Source organism: Carettochelys insculpta, chromosome 8, assembly GCF_033958435.1.
Source record: "Carettochelys insculpta isolate YL-2023 chromosome 8, ASM3395843v1, whole genome shotgun sequence".
Classification (NCBI taxonomy): domain Eukaryota; kingdom Metazoa; phylum Chordata; order Testudines; family Carettochelyidae; genus Carettochelys; species Carettochelys insculpta.
In genome coordinates, this window is record NC_134144.1 from 57,914,624 (window position 1) to 57,938,112 (window position 23,489).

At 40.7% G+C, this 23,489-nt stretch overlaps 1 protein-coding gene across 14 annotated transcripts in view; it reads right to left on the minus strand.

Annotated features, from left to right (window-relative positions):
• Window positions 1-2,246: 2,246 nt before the first annotated feature.
• Window positions 2,247-23,489, minus strand: part of R3HDM1 (R3H domain containing 1) — a 126,604-nt gene continuing 105,361 nt past the window's right edge. For 4 of the 14 annotated variants that reach the window (XM_075000678.1, XM_075000680.1, XM_075000677.1 and 1 more), the window contains 6 exons: window positions 22,786-22,889; window positions 16,432-16,601; window positions 15,937-16,087; window positions 14,392-14,474; window positions 12,304-12,388; window positions 2,249-5,094 (listed from right to left, as the gene is read on the minus strand). In XM_075000678.1, coding sequence (XP_074856779.1) covers window positions 4,730-5,094; window positions 12,304-12,388; window positions 14,392-14,474; window positions 15,937-16,087; window positions 16,432-16,601; window positions 22,786-22,889 — 958 coding nt within the window. In that variant the 3' untranslated portion in view covers window positions 2,249-4,729. Of the gene's footprint in view, window positions 5,095-7,253; window positions 7,938-8,971; window positions 9,812-12,303; window positions 12,389-14,391; window positions 14,475-15,936; window positions 16,088-16,431; window positions 16,602-22,785; window positions 22,890-23,489 lie in introns of those variants that run through there. The other 10 variants (XM_075000674.1, XM_075000671.1, XM_075000672.1 and 7 more) reach the window with 8 other exon arrangements.

Consider the following 23,489-nt stretch of genomic DNA (forward strand, 5'->3'; position numbering starts at 1 on the left):
CTTCCCGAGGCGCATGCGCAAAAAAACCTGTAGCCTCGCTGTGAAACGGTGACTAACCGCTCCCAACTCCCCCAGGGCGCATGCGCAAAATGAGTGGCGAGGCGGCAGGGTAAAACTGGCTGTGATTCCCCCTCGCATATTCCTGTTGCCTTCCCCAGCCATGAATGACTCACAACACAGAAGAGTACGCGCGCGGCAGATTCACCACGCTGGTGAAGGAAGGAGCCGGCGAATACTTCCGGGAACGTGGGGTAGAGCCCGCAGCCCAGCGTGGCAGGAGGGAAGAACAGCCGGTGGGAGGGGGACTAACCAGGCGCCCCGAGCAGCCCGGGGAGAACAGCCCTAGGCGTCCGCGCGCCACGGATGACGTAGCGGTGTGGCCCCATCCGCGTGCTGTGGGCTCTTAAATTCCGCCTCAGGCCCGGCAGGGGAGGGTCTGGAGCTGCTAGGTAGATCGGGGCGGGCTCGGGCCCACTGTTGTCTGGTGAGAGCGTTTGTCCTCCCCCTTCCCCCCCGGCGCCAGTAGCGCTTTTGGGCTGGACCTGCGCAGCGCGGCGAGCGACAGGGCGCGACGCAACATTTCCCTTCTCCGGACGGCCGGGGTTTTACTAGTAGCAGCCAGCGCTGCTGCCCCGCCCCCTGCTAGGTTACGGAACGCACCGCGTAAGTTAAGTGTCTTGTTAGTCCCCCGACACGGGAACTTCTCCCTGTCCGGGCCTGTGAAAGGCTGAGTGCACCGCTCGCACCGCACCCGCCCTTTCCCACCCTTTTTTCAGTTGTGGACTTCTAATTTTTTTTAATGGAGGTGACGACTCTGGTAAGTCGTAGACTGGACACTCCATAAAATTAAAAATACGATGGCTTATGCATCACACTGAGCCTTCTTTGAGAATAGTGTTAAGTAACTTGAAATTGCTTTTCGAGTACACCTTCAGCCGCCCACCGCTTTTCCTATTTAACGTGCAGAGTTGCAGCGGTAGTCTGATCAAATATTAAAACTCCTTTGGGAGCTATAGAAACAATTTGCTCCCCACAATCAAAGTCTGAAGTGTGGAAGACAGCATATCCAGAACTGGTGGTGGAAGGCAAAAATACGTTTGTCTTTTAGAATCGAACTGAGCACTGTCATTCTTCTCAGCTATTTCTCCGAACAAAGGAGGAAGGCTACCAAGGGAAGAAACCTTAATAATCAAGTATGGCCATAAAAATCAAGGAATTACCAGGAATGCAAGAAATAAATCTTAACGAGACCACTACAGCTTTGTAATAAACCACAAATCAAAACTGGAACTAAGTTCTTAGAACACTCATAGCTGCACTGTTTTAATTAAAAAAGGTCCCTATTAACTACTGAAGGACCACTTTCTAATTTTCATTAAGACAGAGGATAACATTCACACAAACATCAAAATTTTCAAAACTGACTAGCAATTTTGGGTGCCAAAATAACTTAAAACAGCTTTACTTACACAAAACTATGACTGATCAGACCCCCTTTAAACAGCTGCAAAAGCAGGGCACTCAGAAATCACTAGTCACTCTTGAAAATCTTGGTGATAATTCCTGATCTTACCCTACTGAAATCAATGGCAAAATCTTCCATTAATGTTCAGAGGGACTGTACCCATATAGGAACTATGATTATCTATGCAGAGCATTACCATTACACCAATTAAACTTTTGTTTAATCCAAATACTGTATGGTATGCACACAATCACTCTACACAGGCCTAAATAACCTATGTACAACATCCAAACAGACAAAACTTTTCTAAACATTTTATCAAGATGCTTACAAAACTCCAAAGGGAGTTTAGATCCAGGGTTTGGCTTCAACATGGTCAGGCAGGCATTAACAATGAATTCTTTAAGAGTTTACTTGGCTATACCACAAACTAGTGATATCTAATTTTTATTGGTCACATGGTTTTAACCTACTGCTCATATTAATGCCAACAAAATTTAGAACTATAGTTCATCCTAATCAAATGTGGGTCTATAATCCTACAGCCCATAACTGCACTGCATAATTGGGCAATAGTAGGAGGATATGGTCCATAAATATCCAGAACAAAAATATTTTTTAGATTTCCTTCGGAAATAACCAGCGCATCAGCTTTCAGGATTTAACTGCAGGAATGTTGACAAGGATGTCAAAAGAAATGATGGAGAAAGACTAAAAATTTCAGAACGGTGATTTTTAATGACAGGCAATTTGACCAAGTTCCTTCAGATTTTAGATGGACATTCTCCTTGACTTTAGGATAATGTAAGTTACTGATTCTGTTAGTAAATATACAGCTAAAGTTGGAAATCAGTTGCAATCTTAATTGTGAACAGAGACCGTGTCTTGTGCATACGTTCACAAAACACATGAACAAAAATCTACAAATGAACAAGTCCCCACAAGATTACCTATTGCAAACAGCAGACTGCTCAAAACAAGCTATATGGTAAATGTGACATTTGAAGGAATGGTGGAGTACAGCAATATAAAAGTTAGCACAATTTATTCTATCTTTGGAAGAACAAGGATACAGATCTGTTTGGGTTATAGGTTGGGTTAATGAGTCATTTTATACCTCAATTAATTCTGAGTTTGACAGAATTAAGTTCCCATGTGCATACCAATGCACAATACATGCCTTGACATTTAATTTGCAGACCTCCATGCTATAGAAGCCCAATGTAGCTCCTGAACACCCTGGAGACCTGCAGAGTGAAGGGAGAATAGGGTGTTGACCTTTCTTCCTTTGTGGAGCCTAACCCAAATTACTGAACAGGTCAGGTGCTCTTCCTATGGCTTACATCCTTCTTTTGAATCCTTCATGAGAGCAAGTAAGTAGGGTTTGGACATCAAGACTGCTTGGGCTCTCAAGAAATTTCTGGAAAACATATCTTCAGGGAAGCAGGTTAGATACAAGTTGCTTAAATTTTATCAGGTCCTATTTTAAAGGCCAATTTTTCTTACAATGGGGGAAACTTGCCTATCCAGTATGGAGCTACTTGAAAACCATAAGCAGTGACATATATGCTGGCATGAGCTTCCACCTAAATTAATCTGACCTCTAAGTGTTAGCATAAAAGGGATGGGATTTAAATTTTATTTTCTATTTTGTCGTCTTGATTTGACACAGTCAATTTACATTTTATTTTGTGATTGTAACATCCATGTGGAAATGCTGCAAGACGTTATCAGGCACATTATTTCATTAGAAAAATATTACAGAGACAGTATTTTTTTTTGTTTATTTTTTTTTTTATAGACAAGGTTGTAACCAGCTTTCTGTAAAGTGGGCCCACTGTGCCCCCTTGCACCATCTCCCAAGTTTAAAAAAAAGTTCTTGTCTGCATCATCATATCCTCATTTAAATTTTAAATGTCCATGAAAAAAGCCTTCCTCTTCCATGATTTACTTTAATGTGAAAGAGAAATTTTATGAACAGTTGGTAACAGCAATGCACACTTATATCCAAGGAGGAAAAGAACAGAGATATATAAACTCTGTGAAAGCTGTTTTTTCGCTTTCTAAAGTATGCATCAAGTCTTAAAATTGAGCCTATCACAGACAAATTTTTTGGTCTAGCTCTCATTAGACAAGTTCTGCTAAACTCTTTTCCCTAAATATGAGCAAAACTTGCAAAAATGGCATAATATTGATTCTGTTAGGTTTCAAATAGTCCTATAATTTAAACAAATGCACCTGGAAAAGTTTGTATTTGTAAACATTTATTTTCTTGAATTGAAAAAAAGGCTTGCATCAGCACACATTGTACAGCCTTGCAAATTACACAGAAACGGAAATAAAGCTTTCTTTGTATGTGCAACAAAACTTCTGATATCCAGTGATCCTTTGCAAATTATGAAAACATTTTTAAATGACTCAAGAACGGTCCAGCACTTAATTAACACAATTATCTTAGAGTGCAAAGCAAGAAGATTTATACTTGTGAAAACACAAAGTGCAAATATTTTATCATTTGGGGAGATACATTTTAATATCTTCACCCTTTTACTAAAAACACACTGGCTTCAATGAACATTCTTCATAGTTTAGACATTCATATTCCCCTTTAATACTTAGCCTAACCAGTTTGATTAGAAATGAGTTCAAGAATATCTGTAATTGCCTTTCACACTAAATGAGCCTTGAAAGGACTGTGTAAGACATTTTCAAGTTATTGAAATCAGTTTATTTGGAAAATAAACATGGGGAAAAGATATGGCAATTGGAGACTTTTGTGCAGTTGGCTAGAAAACAGTAATTTCTTAATATTCTCTCTCCCTACAATCCACTCACCCCACCCCAAACTCTCTGCCCTAAAATGGATTGCTGTGTGCTGGCTGTGAAAAGGGATTACAAAATACAGATGTGAATATGGGTATTCATTTTGAACAAATATTTGCTGTACAATAGTGCTTTGGATCTGATACAAGAATTTAGAAATATAAAACAAAAACTACTATAAAAGGGGCATTTTAACAGCATTTCTCATAGAAAGTTGCCTCTGTATCTTGTCCAATGGATTCCTTCAGTTGTCTGGATTTAACTGTGTATCTGTTTTTCTTCTTGATGGATCACTGGGTTATTCTTCATAGATTATGTCATATGAGAACACATCCCAGGAGTCCCCATGAAGAGAACAGAAACCCCATAACATCAAGCCAATCAAACAGAGAAGAGAAGGACATGGAACTAATAAAGGGTGAATGTCCAACAATGTAGGTGCTACTGAGAACTAGCCCTTTCCAGCATATGAAATTCATAGTGCTTCTTGCTTGTTCTCAGCCTAAACTTGTTAAGTGAGTTACTTTGCTTCTTCAGTGCATTTTGGGCTGCTGACATTGTAGGAAACGTGGCTAAAACTGTGTATGTGGAGGCCAAGTCACTAGGTTTGGAGGGTTCAGTGTTCACATTACTATCTCCACTGCCACAATAACGGCGTTGATGTTGGTGTTGTGTCTGTAGACACTGGGGATTCCTTAGCCACCGAATCTTAGCACCGACTTTAAAAAGTTCTCCAAATAGTTTTTCAGCTTCCATACGAGTTATTCCTTCTGGCAACTCAGTAATTTCTAAAACTTTTCCAGCAACTGAAAGAAGAAATATGTAGAATTAAAACTTGCATTTAATATGTAATATGGGGAAGTTACATTAGATATGAAATTAACTCACTTTAAGCAAACATACATTCTGCTTTTACTATTTTTAAAAACACTGGCACTGAACATCAAAACTACTTAAGTTCTGAGTGTGGTCAACTGCACTTAAACATTAAGACTAAAAGGCAGTATAACTGCCAATTAATAAAGGTTCATCAGAGATTTAGTTTGCAGCAAGCTGGGATGTGAATCTACCCCACTCTGCTGCCTGGAGGGACCTTGCTGGTGCTCTTTCCAAGTCAGGTAGATCAAAGCACAATTCCTCTCTGTTTGCATCAGCAGGCTCCCCAAAGGCAGTGCAGGGTAGATTCACACCCCAGCTTGCTACTCACTGAAGTGTGCGTGTAGACAAGCCATTATCTTATTAAAGTTGACTTTTTAAACACTAAATTTTATAAAGCCAGAGCTGAGTGTCCAAACCTGCTGGAAGTCGACTTAGTGCATCCCCATTAGATTGCCTAAGTTTGACTGTGGCAGCTGTGCATTGTGGGCACTTCTTCCACTGTTCCTGCAGCCCTGTTGCATTTTGGGATTCTGTGCCAGTGTCTTATGCAGAAAATAAGTCACTTCAAGTGGTTCTGGGTTTCTGTCGTCATCATGCCAGACCGCATTTCCCTCACTTTGCACTTAGTGCTGAAAAGAAACAGCCAAGGGAATTTTTGTGCCACTTTTACATTGACTGCCACATGCCATTACAAAGGATAACATGGATCCAAAGATGTTTCAATGTTTGGTACAGTGTTTTGTGATGACTTCCCAAACTGCACTGCAGTATATTCTGAACATAATGCCGATGGAGAATGAGTGGATTGAACTGGGCTGGGGGGGCATTAATGCAAGTCAAAAATCGAGAGAGGAGGAATGCAGAGATAATGTCAGCACTGGAGTCATTGTACCCAGTGAAGCGCAGGTTCTGAACCTATGAAATCAGCTCAGACTAGTGGGACCATATTGTTTTGCAGGCCTGGGATGATCAGCAGTGGCTGCAAAACTTCTGCATGTGTAGGCCCACTTTCATGGAACTTTGTGAAGTGCTTTCTACTGCCCTGAAGCACAGCGATACCACAATGAGACCTGCTTTGACAGTTGAGAAGCATGTGGCAATTGCTCTGCGGAAGTTTGCAAAGCCATACTGCTACCAGTCAGTGGAAAATCTATTTGGAGTGCGCAGATCTACTGTGGGGGCTGTTGTCATCCAGGTAGCCAAAGCAACTGATAACCTTTTCCTGCAAAAGACAGTGGCTCTGGATAATGCGCAGAACATAGTGGATGGATTTTCTGCTATGGGATTTCCTAACTGTGATGGGGTCATAGAAGAAATGCACATCCCCATCCCGACACTCGACCACCAGGCTTCAGAGTACATTAACTGCAAGGGGTACTTTTCTATGCTGTTGCAGACATTAGTGGATCACAAAGGTGGTTTCACCAATATCAACATGGGATGATTGGGAAAGGTGCATGATGCAGAAATCTTTAGGAATTCTGGTCTGTTCAGAAGGCTCCACGGTGGTACTTTCTTCCCAGATCAGAAAATCAACACTACGGATGTGGAAATGCCCATAGTGACTCTTGGTGACCCTGCTTACTGCTTATTCCCTTGGCTCATGAAGCCATACACAGGCACCCTGGACCCCAGGACGGAGTTCTTCAACTACAGACGGAGCATGTGCAGACTGATGGCAGAACGTGCCTTTGGCCATTTAAAAGCCAGGTTCAAGTACCTTCTGACCCATTTAGACCTCAATGAAGAAAACATTATCATTGTCATTGTGGACTGTTGTATTCTTCATAACATTTGTGAGGCAAAGGGGAAGAATTTCGTGCCAGTTTGGGAGGATGAGAGGGTACAGGCAGATTTCCTGACCAGTAATTATTTGCAATCAGACACAAGGGCAATCAGGAGATCACAGAAAGATGCACTGAAAATTAGGGATGCCTTGAAAACCAAGTTTATGAATGAGTGTGCAGGGTCCTGAATATCCAGCCATTAACTAGCATCTGCATCCTCCCCACTGCGGCACCCATGCTGTTTCCTTCCCTTTTATGAAACCACCTCCAACTGCTTGACAACCCTTCCCACCACACCCAACCCCAAAGCATGGACCCCAAAGCAGGTTAGGTTAACTAATAAATGAAACTTTCTTTTTCCAACCTACAGTGTTTTTATTTAAGGCGCCCTAATGGCAGCATGGTTGGTATAGGGAAAACAAAAGGATAATGAAGTCATGATTGCTGGAATGTTAACCTTCTGCAGGGGATGTGATTCCCTGGGAGTGGACTGCAGGGATCTCCATGACCTTCCCTCACCTTGTTCTGAGGCCCCAACAAGGGGAGGGGGCTGAATACGTGGAGGGAGGAGATATTGGGGGGGCATATATTTGATTGTGGATGCAGAGTCCCAGTCATGGGAGGGGACTGATTGTGTGTAAGGAGGTCTGGGGGGGCGTGGCCTGGAGTGGACAGGGGATACAGAGCCCTGACCAGGGGAAAGGAATGAATAGGAAAAGCGAGACATGAAAATGGAAGCATTTTGAAGCATTGCTTCCATTATCTTTGTCTGCCTCGTCATTAAGTATGGAACTGAAGAATGAATTTTAGTCTGATCATCCACCATGATTTTCCTCCAATCTCTCATCTCCTCTTTTCCTGCTGCTTCAAAATAATCCGCCATCAGCTCCTGACAGGTTTTCTTTCTCCTCTGTATTTGGGGTAATTTCACTTCAGGGGGAGAGGGGCTACCAGTCCTCTGACACCTGTTTGCAAGTTGATTTCTGTTTGAAAAGAATATGTTGAATTATTAACAGCATTGTCAATAGCAACATTTTTATCTCTACTTGAAACAATGAACATACTGAGAGCGTGAATGCCTGTCTCTATGGAAGAACATATGGCCATGGCAAGGTCACTCTGTGGACTCTTAAGGTTGAAGAATGCATGCATCCAAGCAAAAGAATTCAAGATCTTCTGCAGCTGATGTTTACCTTGAACACAATGGTAAGCTATCTTCAGTTCATGGGAAAAAAATAATGTGGAAGCGCCCCTTCCGACAATAGGATGGGACATGGCACTGAGGGTTGTGGCGTATGTCCAAATCAGCCGGCAGTCCAGGATGGGTGGGGATGGCTTGCTATGTTGGCTCCTTAATGCAGTGCCTTGATTTTCCAGCAGGCTGTGTCAGGAGTTAAAAAATCATTCAAAGTCACTGTAAGCGTGCATGTGAAACAGTGCAGGATCTGATCACCTGCAGGCCCAGTGGAGTGGGGGAGGGCTTGCCCCGTGTCTGATCAGACGCCGGCCCAGAGGGGCAGGGGAGGGAGTCTACCACATGGACTTCTTAAAGCAGCACCTTGATTTTAAAGCAGGCTGCACCAGGAGTTAAAAATTCATTAAGTCCTTGCAGGCGTGCATGTGAAACAGGGCAGGGTCCGATCGCCTGCCAGCTCAGGGGGAAGCTTGCCATGCCATGATTTAAAAGCCAGTTGGACTGCATGAGTTTTGCTCTGTGCTGGGTCACAGATAAAAGTCAAAGTCACTGCAGTGACTCGTGAAACTTCCCATGCGTTCTAGGTTGTCAAAGATGATGACAGCCTCCTCAGAATAACAAAAAAGGATAAGGAAAGAATGCTCATGCTGTCTGGATACAAGGCTGGAAAATATGCAAGAATGCTCTGTGGTGCCATCATTCCGGATTACTTACTGGTGGCTTGGTTCAGCAAGGTGTCTGACTGTGGAAGCAGGAATAAGTCAGGTCTCCCCAAAAATCTCATGTGGAGAATCCAAAAGTGCTTGTCTAAGACCTTCAGTGACATGTCCAAACAGGATCAGCACTCCATTACCAGAAATATTAACAGGCTCTTCTATGGTAAACATGGATAGATCCACCCCCCAACAACTGCACCATATTATTATCAGTAGAAAAAAAGCACACTCACCAGAAGTGCCCTCTCCAGCATCCCGCATTTTGTGTCCAAAACCACCACCTGAGATGAGGGGATGGGTTCCAATGTAAGGAACATGTCCTGGCTTGCAGGGTCAGCTTTTGCACTGGAGTGCACCCCACTCTCATCCACCTCTTCCTCATCTACCAGCTCAGACCCCAATTCATCATCCTGCCAAGCAACACATACTGAGGAGTCCATGTATTTTTCTGGGGGCTGGGGGGGGGTGGGGAAGAGGTTGGGTCTGCCCCCAGAAGAACATGCAGCTCATCATAATAGCAGCATTTCTGGGGAGATGATCCAGACTGACCATTAGCTTCTTCGCTCTTTTGGTAATTCTGCCTCAGCTTCTTGATTTTAAAGTGGCACTGCTGAGTGTCCCTGGTATACGCTTTCTGAATCATGCCTTGTGGTATCTTCATATAAATATCTGCATTTCTTCTGCTGGTTTTGAGCTGCATGAGGACAGATTCTTCCCCACACACAATGATGAGGTCCTGGATCTCCTGATGGCTCAATGCTGGGGCTCTTTTGTGACCCTGGGAACTCATGACTATTAGGTGCGCTGCAGAAGTGTGCTCCTGATGTCTGTTCACCATGCTGACCAGAGAGGAAAGGAAATGAATTCAAAATTCCCAGGCTGATGACCACTGGTTCCTGTCACCTATTTCCTGCTCACCTGGAGAGCAGTGGAGGTCGAGCGATGACTAGAAAGGACACAAGGAGGGGCACTGTGGGATAGTTTCAGAGGCTAATAAAATCGATTTAAATAACACGCTGCAGTCTCATTTGCATAAGTTGACATTGAAAAAATCGATTTTCAGAGTTAACTCCTGGTGAACTGGCAATTCAAAAGGCAACATTAAGAACTCCTTAAAATTGACCTATTGAACACTGTGGTGAAGGACTGGTGGTTTCTAAATTGACCCAAGACCCTTAAATTTGACTTTTTGTCCCCTAGTGTAGACAAGGCCTTAGTTCTGCAGCAATCTGAGGACTGAAGACTAACACTTGGCTCATCTATTAATGGGATAAAAAGTATGGTTGCAGTAAAAAAAAAAAACAAAAAAAAACACACTTGGATAGTAAGACACAACTTGTTTCACTCACAGCAATGTAAAACTTACAGGAAAACAAAGCTTTGGTTATCTGGTCGCATGGTGGAAACTTCCTAAGGAAAGCAGGGAAAGAAGCTCAGCTCCCTTCCCGTGGTCCACAAAAAGAGGTAGGGGTAAAACACTAAACAAAATTCTTTGCCATCACAATAAATTCATCCACATGAAGATTTCAAAACTATTTAAAAATTTAACCTTACAGCATCCACTTCACATATAGCTACATTAAGAAGCTTAAATGATTTATCCAAGATCTCAAAGTCAGAATTAGTTCTACACATGTTGTCAAAGAGCAAATATCAACTGGGAAGGTGTTCGTTCATTTTAACTAGATAAAATCCAGGTGCACATGGGGGAAACTCTCTTCCATTTCTCCTTTCAGCGTGCAGCTGGCAAGCCAACAAAGAAATAGATTTTAAACAGTCCACAAAAGAGAGACCTAGCATTCTGGCCATACCTTCCTTATACTATTTGGCGCCTACAATCTGCATGAGGTGGTGGGGGTGGGGGTAGGAGAGGTTTTACCTTTGTTCTACCCATTATATTTATTGGCAACAAAGGTCTTGTGTTGTGATTTATGTCAGAAAAAATGTGTAAATCAGGAACAAATTTAGTTTACATATTATGTTCATGCTTTTTGTAAATGAAGCACAGCTACAGAAGAATTTTCTGTCATATTAATCATTATGTAATTTTAAAAATGTTCAACATTAAATAATTTGACTTGTCTTCCCCTTGGGCTTTCTTTTCTCTCATCATTTCTCAGCTTGTCCTCTATCCACTCTTTACTTTCTTTTGATTTTTCCCTCTTTCCCTCCATACCCACCTTCCCCATGTTTGCCATCTCCCTCTTTGCCCAAAAACAATCAGAAGTGTTGGAGCACTGTACAGAATAAGATATATTGCACCATATGATTTTGTGGGCAAAGACCCATTTCATCAGCTGCAACTTTCTACTTTATTTCACTCATTAATAGGGCCCTACCAAATCCACCATCCACTTTGATCAATTTCATAGTCACAGGATTTTAAAAAAGGGAAAATTTCACAATGTTTTAAATTATAGGGGTCCTGACACAAAAAGGGGAGTGCAGAGGGAGAGTTGCAAAGACAGTTGGGAAAGTTGTGGTACTGTCACCCTTACTTCTACGCTACAGCAGGTGGTGGCACTGCCTTTAGAGCTGGGAAGCTGGAGAGTGGTGGCTGCTGGCAGGGAGTCCAGCTCTGAAGGCAGTGCAGAAATAAAGAAAGCAATACCACAATCCCCCATAAAATAACTGTGACCCCATGCAACTCCCTTTTGGATCAGGAGGACCCCAATTTGAGACAAATCTGGTCTCCCCCATGAAATCTGTACAGTATAGGATAAAAGTACAGAAAAGATTTCATGGAGGACATCAGATTTCATGGTCTGTGATGTGTTTTACATCATCATAAATTTGGTAGGGCTCTACTCATTAACTTGTACCAACTTTCATACTTTGGAACTCCATTTCCCATTGGTACTTCTGCAGCTGCCCTAGACACTCCCATATGGTCTCATACATAGACATCCATTTCTCTGCAAATCTTCCAAACAATCCCCTGTGCTTCCACAGAGATAGCCATTGACACTGCTGCACCTCCCTTACAGGCACCTTCCATACTGCTACGTCTTTCAGGGATCCCATGTAACCAGCTCCTTTAGCATCCCTCCTACACACACAACATCCATGCATGCTGTTTTCCTCAACTCCACATACGGATACTTTCCACCCATTACTCCTTTATAGACAGCCTTTGTCACTGTTGAAATTCCTATGACTCCCAACTTCCTCCTCTGTGCTGGGAGCCCTCCGACTGTTCTACACAGATACACAATATCCACACAGGCAATCCCTACTCTTCTGCATTCCATGTTCAGACACACATTCATCTCCAGTTCTCTGTATTGCATGCAGTTCTGCACCAGATATCAGACAGGCCCATTCCCCTACACAGGTCTGAATAATACAATAAATAAATAAATAAGAAAATAAATAAGAATAATGCAATTCTCATTGCTTCAGTTTTTGTTTCAACAATTCTCTCAGACAATTATATACCTGATTCTCCTGCACCAAGATCCGCTGAAGCAGCCTTCTTAGCTGGTTTCCTTCCTCTGTTTCCATGTCTATTTCCAGGCTGACACTGAGCTCAGACAAACATTACATGGTTAGGATGCTGACATTTGTAATATTACAAGCTACAAACAAGGATTGCAAGTTATGAATGATTGTCCATGAGTTCTGTAGACACTATGCTACACTATGGTAGTACAGAAGAGGGACAGATTTCTGGATCTAGTGTCATTCCTGGAGTCTAGCACTATTGCACAAGTGCAAGTTGAGTGTCTGGTATGAGGTCAAATAGTGTGTGCGGGGAGGGGGAGGGAAGGTGAAAGCACATTAACATATCTGTTAGGTTTAGTGTACACCATAAGAACAGGTATTACGTGCACAGTTTTAATACAGTGAAGAGATGGGGTGGATAAACCCATCAAGCTGGGAGGCCCAGAAAAATGGGCATCCCTGTACCCCAAGCCACTGTGCTTGTCTGGCTCTCCCAACAGGACCCAGAGGCTGGCTTGCCCTGGCCTGGGCACCCAGCACTCCTGCTGCAGAGTGAGGTCCAGGCATGGGATTTTTGCCCTACTCTAGCTCTCCAGCTCCCTGGGAGGTGTGCCACCGAGGAGGGCAAAGCAAGCCCCATGGCCCCCATCTTACTACCTGGGCTGGAGGAAACTCCTGTGCCCCAAACCCACTTCCCTGGAAGTAGCACAGGAAGGAGGGAAGAGGGCAAGCTGAAGGTTCCCCACTTGCTCTGGCCCAGGGTGGCACAAAGCCCTAATCTGCCCCTGTATGGTGAATATAAATTGGTTAATTATGATAAATTATATTATGCTTATTCTTCCTGTCTCCTGCTCCCCATCCCACAAGACCTCGTAACAGTGCAATTCAGCATTTGGCATAGGCAGACAGGGAAACTGTTAAAGACAAGATCTAAGTGTCTGTCCTGGAACTGGAAGGGTAGGTCTTCATGGCCTAACGATATACCAAAACTAAAAGGAGGTGTACACCATGGTACCATAAAAAAGGTAAAACTGTTAGGTGGAATCTTAGACAAAACAAAGGGTGTCAGTTTGTAAAGGATTCCATTATAAATAGAGGTAGTTCTGAGCAGTACACCTATGTAAGTTGAACTGAACACTGCTAGAACAAGCTTCCCAGAAGGACTGATGATGCACTAAATTTTGTCCCTACCTGTTTTGAGTATATAATAAGAAGTAGGCAGAGACTGGTTATTTAGTCTCAAACATATTTGATCCTGAATTGCTACTGTAGTCAAAATTAGTTGGCTATGCATATTAGGCAACAATCATCTTGTATTTTTCAGGACTATTCTTCTGGTTGATCTCAGCTTTTTGGAAATTTAATTTTACTATGAAAGGCAATTCCTGACACTATTGCTCTGTCCTTATCCCCATCACTTTCATTCACTGCAAAAACAAAGTACCAATACAGAGTAAAAAGTGAGTTACTAGAAAGCTCCTCTCTTTCCAAAATTACAAACTAATGTACATTTACAATGCAAAAAGTGCATTTCCCTCATTCACAAATCTCGCTGCTACAGCTTTGGGATTGTTTTCTGCAGTATTTCTAAAGGTGCTGTCCACATCGAAGACTAGTTTGTACCTAATGGAATGTAAAATTCTAATGCAAATCACTCTCTCACCAACTTCCTGGCCTGTTTATAGTCTACTTGCACACAACAAGCGCCCTCTGCTGCAAGTTAATGCAGTTAGTTTCATTTCAAACATTGACACATTCTAGGGAACTTTTACTGCATGCCAGTTGGGCCAGTTAATGCACAACATGCTGATAAACATTAGATCAATGGTTTTCAACCTTAGTTCATTTACAGACCCCTAAAACATGCCAAAGGAAGTGTGGAATCATTTAGAAATCTCAGAAGACAGGTTCAAAACTACTATTCTATGATAATGACAACCTTTTACAGACCCCATAGATCTCATCTTTGTACCCTTGTGGACCATGGACATCTGGTAGAAAATGACTGCATTAGAATGTACTGCCCAAGTGGTACCGACTAATAAGGTATAGACATCCCCAGGAGTTAGCACTTGTTCATACCTGTTGACCTGTTACATGTCCATGTAACAAAGGTGGAGGATTATATTGCAGTGGCTGACCAAGCAATGGGTATCTGGCATCTCCTGAAGATGGGAAAAAAATAGTCAATGCATTTCTTGGTTTAATATAAAACCTCTCTCTAAATGCTCTTAACAGTCTACACTTCATAAATATGGCATACAATGTATAAATGAATGCATGCAAGGAAATAATTGTAATATGGTTATTATCCAAAAAAATACATACAAGAGTTGGGATCTTGACAGAGCAAAAAACATATCAAGAACACACCAGCTAATTGTGGGGAAATAATGGATTGATCACAAACTATCAAGTTCAAAAGTCACAGACTCAGTTCTCCTTATATTTGAAAAACGTATTTTAAAAAGCTATAGAAATTACATTTGGCCCCTGGTTTCTCTGCCATAGTCTCCTCAAAAAGATTTAATAAGGTTAAAACTTGTTTCAGTTATTCAAATAGCATATGCACAGCTCCATCCTGTCCTATTGAAACCCACACCTTGAAATTCCCACCAACCTGAGGGATTCATAAGATGACTGATGAGAGTTTTTTGGTTTTTTTTTAAATTATGCCAAGGGTCTAAGGAAGTTGAGACACATGACTGACAATAGGTCATTTAACATTTATGCAAAAGTTAGTGAGCTCATTACATTTCTTAAAAGGAAGGGAATATCTATTTTATTTTTCTGGCAGCAAACTTCTCCCACATATCACACCAACTCTAGAGCTGCATTTACCTGTCAGTTTCTGACAGTCAGCAGCAACTAATCACATAAGAAACGTTTTAACTATCTAATCAATTAACTGCTATTCACTGGCTCACTAATCTAGATCTGGCTATTTGAACACTGTGAATCAGCTGTTTTGCCATGAGAAACAGGGCTGTTGCAAAAGGGGTGGCCAAAATTGGGACCTGGGAACCCGCACTACCAACAGTGCTCCAGGCCCTTCTCCTTTACCCCCTCCCCCAGCAAAGGGGTCAGATGTTACCCATGGCAGCAGTAGCAGCGGGTTACCTCTGATCTTAAGAATCTGGTGAAAATGTAGTTTACCTTCTCCCCTTCCCATACTATGCCCTCCTCGTGCAATGGGTAGGCATACAGGACTGATTGTTTCTATCCATAAAAACTACACGTTGTAACAGCATATTTCAGGTTTCAATGTAAGACTTTAATCAAATATACTTAAGAGTAATTTGTTTTGTTTTAATTAAAATATATCCCAAATTTACAGTTCTCAGTGGTGAAAGTTATTTATGAAGGAGCTGACTTATTCTAAATCCCTCCCCCCCATTACTAACATGAAGTTCACAGCTTTTTTTTTATTTTATTTGGGGAAACAATGATTATGGAATTTATTTTTCATAAAATTCAAGGAATAAATTTTTGATCACACTAACAAGCCATTAAAAATTTATCACAATTTGCCCTCAAATTGATGAATATTGAAAAAAGTTATACACCACAAACTAATATATTCATATACTTTTTCTTTTAAGTATTTCAGTCAACTAAAAACCTTACCTTGTCCGGGGACAAATGATCTAGAAAACTGGGACACAACAGAAAGAGGAGTTAATGCAGGGCAGATGGTTTTCACGTTTGACAGTTGAGCTGGTGCTGGTGACTGGGCTGGTGAGGTGACAGGACTATTTAGTTGAGGATTATGCTGTAACTAGAGTAACGTGACAAAGATATTGGTCCCTGAAAAGTCAGTGATTTTAAATTTCTTACTTGAATACATCACTTACTTATAATGTTCTAATCCTGGGCACAAAAAGGTTAACATTACTGTTTGACAATCATGAAATTTATTTTGTTCCTCTCCAGAAATGAATTCTCTCTTTTTTTAAATATAAGATTCATTACACCAATGATGCCAGCATATTTAAGGTTTGTGGTTTCAATATAAGACTTTAATCAAATATATCTAAGAGTAATTTGCTTTGTTTTAATTAAAACATCTCAAATTTACAGTTCCTAAGTGCTAAAAGAAAAACAAAACAAAAAAAATCATACCTGTGTGGCACTATCAAAAGCACTAAACTCTGTGGATTTCTGTCCTCTTTGATGGTCACAATAATATTTACTTTGTTTCCACTGAGGAGGTGAATGGGGTCGAGGCTGAAGGTTGTTGGGTATATTTAGCTGCATCATTACTACTCCTCCACCTGGTGGTGGAGCTACTGCTACAAAACAAGAAGCAAGAGGTTATTGTTAGAAATTAGTTCATTGTGCAACTCATGCTTTAATTTGTTGAACTTTAGAAAACTGACAAGAAAACAGATAGTAAGACAATAGCTTTTGAAAATACAGAGGTTTGTTTTAGACTATTTTATTTACACTACCAAATAAATCCTTGTAGACCATTTACAATGAAGATAGCAGGGTTTGTGAGGATGTGTTGCACTACTGAAACTTAATATCATTACTAAAACACTTTCTAAGTAAATTGTTCATTAAGCACTAGTTGAAAATGCTCTAAATTTACCATGGCTGCATTTTCTGAACAGTCATTAGAAAAATCATGACTGGAATATAGGTGAATATGTAAGGCATAAAGTCAATAATTAAAAATTAATGTCTAATTTAGCAGCAAGGAATGCTGTCCATTCAACAAAAATAGCGGATAAAAATAAAATATGTGCATTATACTTCATGGCAATTAGCAATGATATGATCAGTGGTTTATTTTTGTTTTTGGTTTTGTTTTTTTTTTTAAAGACACCATTAAGACAAAACAAAAATATTTAACTCTTATATAGTGCCTTGCATCAGAGGCAGCTGAATTAATCCTAAACATTCTTGTAAAGCTAACATCCTCATTTAGAGATAGACTAAAACACAAATGGTCAGAGTCATTCACATGGGCAAAGGATTCAAACGGGCTCTCCTGTGTTATTGTGGGGGCAGGAGCACAGGGAACAAGGCAGGGAGCAGAACTGCCTTCATTCTTTTCAAAGGGTTTTGCCAGAGAAAAGCTGTTTAAACCCTGACTAAACTTTCAAGAGAGGTGCCAGAGGAAAAGATTACATGAAAAAATCTGCAAGGCCTTGACCTGTACGCCTAAGCTGAGCTCCAGGTTCCAAGAGTCCAAGTAGATGTTGTAGGATGTCTTGTACTTTAATGGTATAGGAGTGATACAATTTGGGGTTTGCTAGCTTGTACTGATGGAATCCAAGGGGTGAATCCACCCAAAGATGTTAAGTGAGGTACTATTCCCTTTCACACGTGGAAGAGTTATTAAATTCAGCTTCGATTTATGACTCCCATTCCCTAGTCTGACCACCAGATTACGCATCTCATTTAAAAAAATAAACGAAGTAGGGTTGCCCAGTGTCCAGTTTTTGATCTGAACAGAGACAGGGACCCCAGTGGCTCTGGTCAACCCCCATGACTGGGCCATTAAAAGACTAGCTGGTGCAGATGTTGCAGGTTTCATACCCAGCTCCACACAGCTCCCAGAAGTGGCTGACATGTCCCGTCAACTCTTAGGTATAAAGGAACCCGTGGTGGCTCCACACACTGCCCCCACCTTGAGCACCCTCTCTGTAGCTCCCACTGGCTGGGAACCATGGCCAATGGGAGCTGTATGGGTGGTGCCTGTGGATGGATGTTGATGTGCAGAGCTGCCTGGCTGCACTTATGCTTAGGAGCCAAGGGACATAATGCTACTTTCCAGCAGCCATCTGACGTAAGCATCACCTGGAGCCCACTCTTTGAACCCCCTTTTATTCCACATCTCTTTCCCCCAGCCCTGAGGCCCCCTCCTGTACCAACATTTCTTTCCAAAGTCAATTCCTCTTTTTTCACTCTAAGCCCCTCAGCCCCAACCTCACCCCAGAGCCTTCACCCCCAGCCAGACCCCCACAAAACCTTACCCCATATCCCCGACCCCTATTCCACCCTTGAGCCTATACTCCATTCTGCATCCCCAACCCCCGACACAGCCCTGTGAAAACTTAGTAAGGGTGGGGGAGAACCAGTGACAGAGGTAAGAGGAACAGAGTGATCAGAGCGGCAAGACCTTGGGGAAGGAACAAGAGCATTCAGTTTTGTGCAGCTAGAAAGCTGGCAATCCTAAATAAACCAAATGGTTTCATGTAAGAATGTATTTTAATTGTCCATCTGTATAAAAGTGCCAAAGAGACCATGAGACACGTATTTTACCACAAACTGCTTTTACTTTACTGGTGTTACTATGTATTTTGGACATAGACTTGAATATTTAAATTGAGAAGCTACTGAAAAAAGGATGCTTATAGTTTTCACTTCAGTACACAACAATAAGTTAACCTTCATAAAAAGCACAATTATTTTGCCACATTTCTTGCAGGATTTTATAATGAGGTCTCATATCATTAAGGCTACATTACCTTGACAAAATATTCTGTGCTGTATTTACTAGTATTCTACATAAAGTTTTATAAATGACAAACACTAAACACATCAAAATAAAAGTAAATTATTTTGCACATCAAAACTTTCTGCCAGCCTCAAATAAAAAAAACACTTTAAAATGATCATGCCAATCATATCCATGTTTTAAAGATGAAAAAACAAGACAGAGTGGATTGTGACTTGCCCAAGGCCACTAAAGGAGTCAAATGACAGAATAAGGACTAGAACTTGAAACCCTTGGTTTAGTTTGTTGCTGAAACCTCCAGCAACAAATAATTATAATATACATAATATAAATATGCAGTTATATACAGGGAAATATGTGATGCGACTGTAAAAAGATTTTATCAGGCATGGTTGTCACGCAAGCATAAATTTGAAGTGGCAAAGGAATAAATGAAGCTTGTATTTCATCCTGAAAGTTGTCCAATTAAACCTCTGAATTATGGATCATGACATATGCAGTGTCTACATGTCACATACTTTACTGGGATTATTTTTGTAACTCTCCATCTGTTCAGACAGATTCCAATAGCAATAGGAGTCCAATTACTGAGACTCAGACAAAAATTTACATTTTCCCAAAGCCTCTTAAATCACCTAACACAGCTTTCCTAAATAAAAGTTTCACCACCTCAAAATGCTGCTCCAGAAATGACTATGTTCTCTGTAAGTACTCAGCCCCATTTTCTGATTGAGAAACTCCCCCCTCCCCCCCCGCCGCAATTGTTAATCCCAAGGACCCTATACAGGCAAGAGGAGGAGAGTTGGTTTCTAATGCTCTTTATGCAAGTGTCTTTCTAAAAAATAAATGAATTCTAATCTGTTAACCCAAGACAAGCCCATTGATAGTGATGGGGTACACAGATGACACTTTGGGCATAATTTGGTCTGCAGAACTTTTACAATTATTTATGTTGGGTGAGGATGAAAACCCCAATTTACTTTCAGGATTCCCTTCAAGTGCTCCAAATCTGTTTCGAGACTCAGCAACTTGCCTCTACAGAAAAACACAAAATACACCATCTGCCCTTATAGATGCCACAAAATACACCATCTATCCTCACCAACCTGGATTCTTGTCCCTAAAGAACGTTATCTGAATTACATCCTTTTCTCCTCTCTTTCAATTTTTTTAAATTTACACTCACTCATGATTTCTCCCCCTCCCCCTTTAATTCAAACTTGTTTGATAGAAATGGTCCATGCCTCTCAGGGACCTTACACCAAAACTGTCAAAATGAATCATCAAGTAGCCAGAGTGGGAGAACACATTATTTAAATGTTCCATCTGGTTTATTTTTGGCCATTACAATGTAACTCACTCTTCAAGAACCACAGATAAACAAGCTTCACAGAGAAAAAAAATAAAAACTTCAGATGAACTGCAACAGTGCACTGCTTAAAGGAGTCTGTCATCTTCCCAATTTACTCCAAATTAAGCCCTTAACAGTGACTTAATATTAGAAAAAGGCTATAAAATTATCTACTAATAAACTTTTCATATAAAACAATCCATAGGGAAGCATAAGCTTTCAAACAGAGGAGTGTGAGCAACTGGGTTGTTCAGCGACTAGGAGATATTTACAATCTTAATTTTAAACATGTCTACAGTAGAACCTCAAGGTTATGAGTACAAGAATTATGAGCTGATTGGTCAACCACGCACCTCATTTGGAACTGGAAGTACGCAATCAGGCAGCAGCAGAGGAAAAAACCAAACAAACACAGAACAGTATTGTGTTAACCATAATCTAGTAAAACAAAAAAAGGAAAGTTTTAAAAAAATTTGACAGTGTAAATTGTTTCTGTGCTTGTTTAATTGAAATTAGGATGGTTATAAAAGCAGCATTTTTTCCTTTTTCTTGTTGAAAAGGTTTCAAACCTGTATTAAGTCTAGGTTCAGTTGTAAACTATTGAAAGAACCATAAAATTTTGTTCAGAGCTACAAATCTTCATTCCCAAGATGTGCACTACTCTGAGGTTCATTGTTATGTTTCTGGCAAGTCACTTAAACTTTGATGGATCAAACTACTGATAAAATAATGATAATTCTAATTTTACTGTAGTATTACTCTACTCCTGCTTATGCAGGGCTTAATCTCAAAGTCTGAAATAACACGAATATCCCCACTAATTTCTGGGTAGCGTTTAGCAGTTCCCAGATTTGAGCTCTAAAACAACAGCCCCAGAGGAGTCACTATATTTTACATGTGTGTGTGAAGCCACTATATACAACTAAATGGCTGAGCAGCTCTGCAGAAGGACTTTAAAAAAACTAAGGAACCATCTCTCTTGCACTTGCCATATGGCAGAAGGGAACACCTCAAATTAGATAGCACTACATGCCTCCCACACACTTAAAGGAAAATGAAAATAAATCATCATTCAAGAAACCCAAGACATCTGAGAAAGCCCCAAGATAGCTGTCCAACATAAAAACAAAAAGAAAGCTATTACAGCACTCCACAATCCACTGAACATTTCTGGAAGAAACCAAGGTCCCAGGACTCACCATTAAGATAGTACACTACATCCCAACATCAATTTATCAAGAATAGCCCTAACTGAAGTTCAATTATCTTTATTCTCCACAGGACTGAACTTCCGTGCCTATCACAAAACCATATATCTCACTAACTTGTGAACAAGTGGAAAAGAAATCTTTCACTATCACTATCACAAGATATTTTTGCAGCAATCATGATACCTCCCAGACCTACAAGACACTACCAATGGTCATAGGAAAAATAAATGATCTGATACCCTTCAAGAATGGGGTCTGCCACCTGGGGGGTGGAGTCAGGGAGAGAAGCCAGGGCCTGGGGTGAAGCAGGGGAAGCCTGCCTGGTGGGGTTGGGAAGCCTCTCGCCTGGTCCCTCTTTCTGCCTTTTTTCCCTGCCTCCACCCTCCAGGTGGCAATCTGACGATGTCATGCTGTTGCCTGAGAGGAATCTTTCTTTTAATATCTATGGAGAGAGAATGCATCAGAGACGAGGTCATGAGGTGACATATACTTCATAGAGATGCACTTAAAATGATAGCTGATAACTTGGCTAAATTACAACCATTTGATAATTTACTATACTTTGGACAGAATGGTGGTTCCTAAACTATGAAAGTAAAAGCAGTGAATAAGCTTACCACATAAAAACAAACTGCGAGGAGTTAGTTTCCTGTGACTAACAAATTACCCTCTCCCACTCAAACACTGGCTAAGATTTTCATCCCTCTCTCAGCATTACCTCTTAATTCTTATTCCTGGTTCAACTTATGAAATCTAGACTGTTCTGCCTGAGTCCAGGAGATAAGAACATATTTCCAGATACACCCAGCCTCTGCTGGATTAGGTATAAAAGTCAATTCTACAATTTACATTTTCCAATTCAAGATTGTATGGCTAGTTGGCAGGAGATACAATCACCGTTACAGATCAACAGTCATCCCTATGGAATAATTCTTCTACAGGGATCCACCAATAAATTTTAATTTTATTCCCTTTAAAATTGTATATAGAACTCTTCCCTACATAAAAAAAACACAGGAACCAGTAAGCCTCAGGAAAGTGAATTTGAACAGAAGTTGCACAAAAGTTCCAAACTGTAACAGATAACTTTTTAATACATTTTTGAGTGTATGCAATCTCCTCCTGTCTCAAACCTTCAAGCACATATATTAGCATGACATACTGAAGTATGTCATTAATTTTTAGGGAAACTATTTGCAAGCTTTCTATAACATCCAGCAAACAAATGAGAGAAATCAGGTTAAATCCCCAGTATAAACTTAATGACATCAAGTGTTGGTTTTAAAATATACTTATAAAGCTAATGTGTGCTTTAATTCTAAACTGTCCCCTTCCTGCCCATTTATTAAAGTACTGAGGACAATAATAGCTAGAAACCATTTCTCATTCTTTCAGAGAATGTAGTACTGTTTACTTCACCACCCACCACAATTACATTCCCATACCTGTACACTGCTGTCCTTGAAGTTGCTGTGAGTTGCATGGGGAAGATGTTCTAGGAAACGGCATTGGCTCTGATCCTGGAGGCTGCAAATATCCTACTGACGAACTACAGTAAAAATATAAAGGTGATGTACAGGTGTGATTTAAATATTTGTTTTTCAACCATTGCTTTTGAATTTGTTGACAACACATGCTACATATACCAATAAATGGACGTTTCCCCAATTCCCTAATGAAAATATAAAGCTTATTTTTTAATTATTATTATTTTCTTTCCTCTGAAAATAGAAAAGGCTAAAAAAAATTTCAGGACTCTTCACACCTGCTACCTTAAGACCTCATCTACACTAGAAAGCTGTATCACTTTGACTATCCTGGTGTAGTTAAAGTAGCACAAGCCTCTACTGGGGATGCAGTGATACAGTATGAAAGTGCTTTACTTTGGTATTCCCTTCTAGGAAAGGGGAGAAGCATTAGCAGCAATAAGATACTTTTATATCAGTGTAAATGTGTCTACAGTAAGGGTTGTATGATCTAATTATTTCTGTAAAAACAGTCACTCCCCAACCTCACTGGTTTTACCAGTCTAAGAACTGTGTGCAGACGAGGACTTGAGAGGACAGCAGTGTACATCTATTTCCATCTGTTGTCTGAAAGATATTGCTAGTCTGTCAGAATAATTTTTACAACCGATAATTATACAACA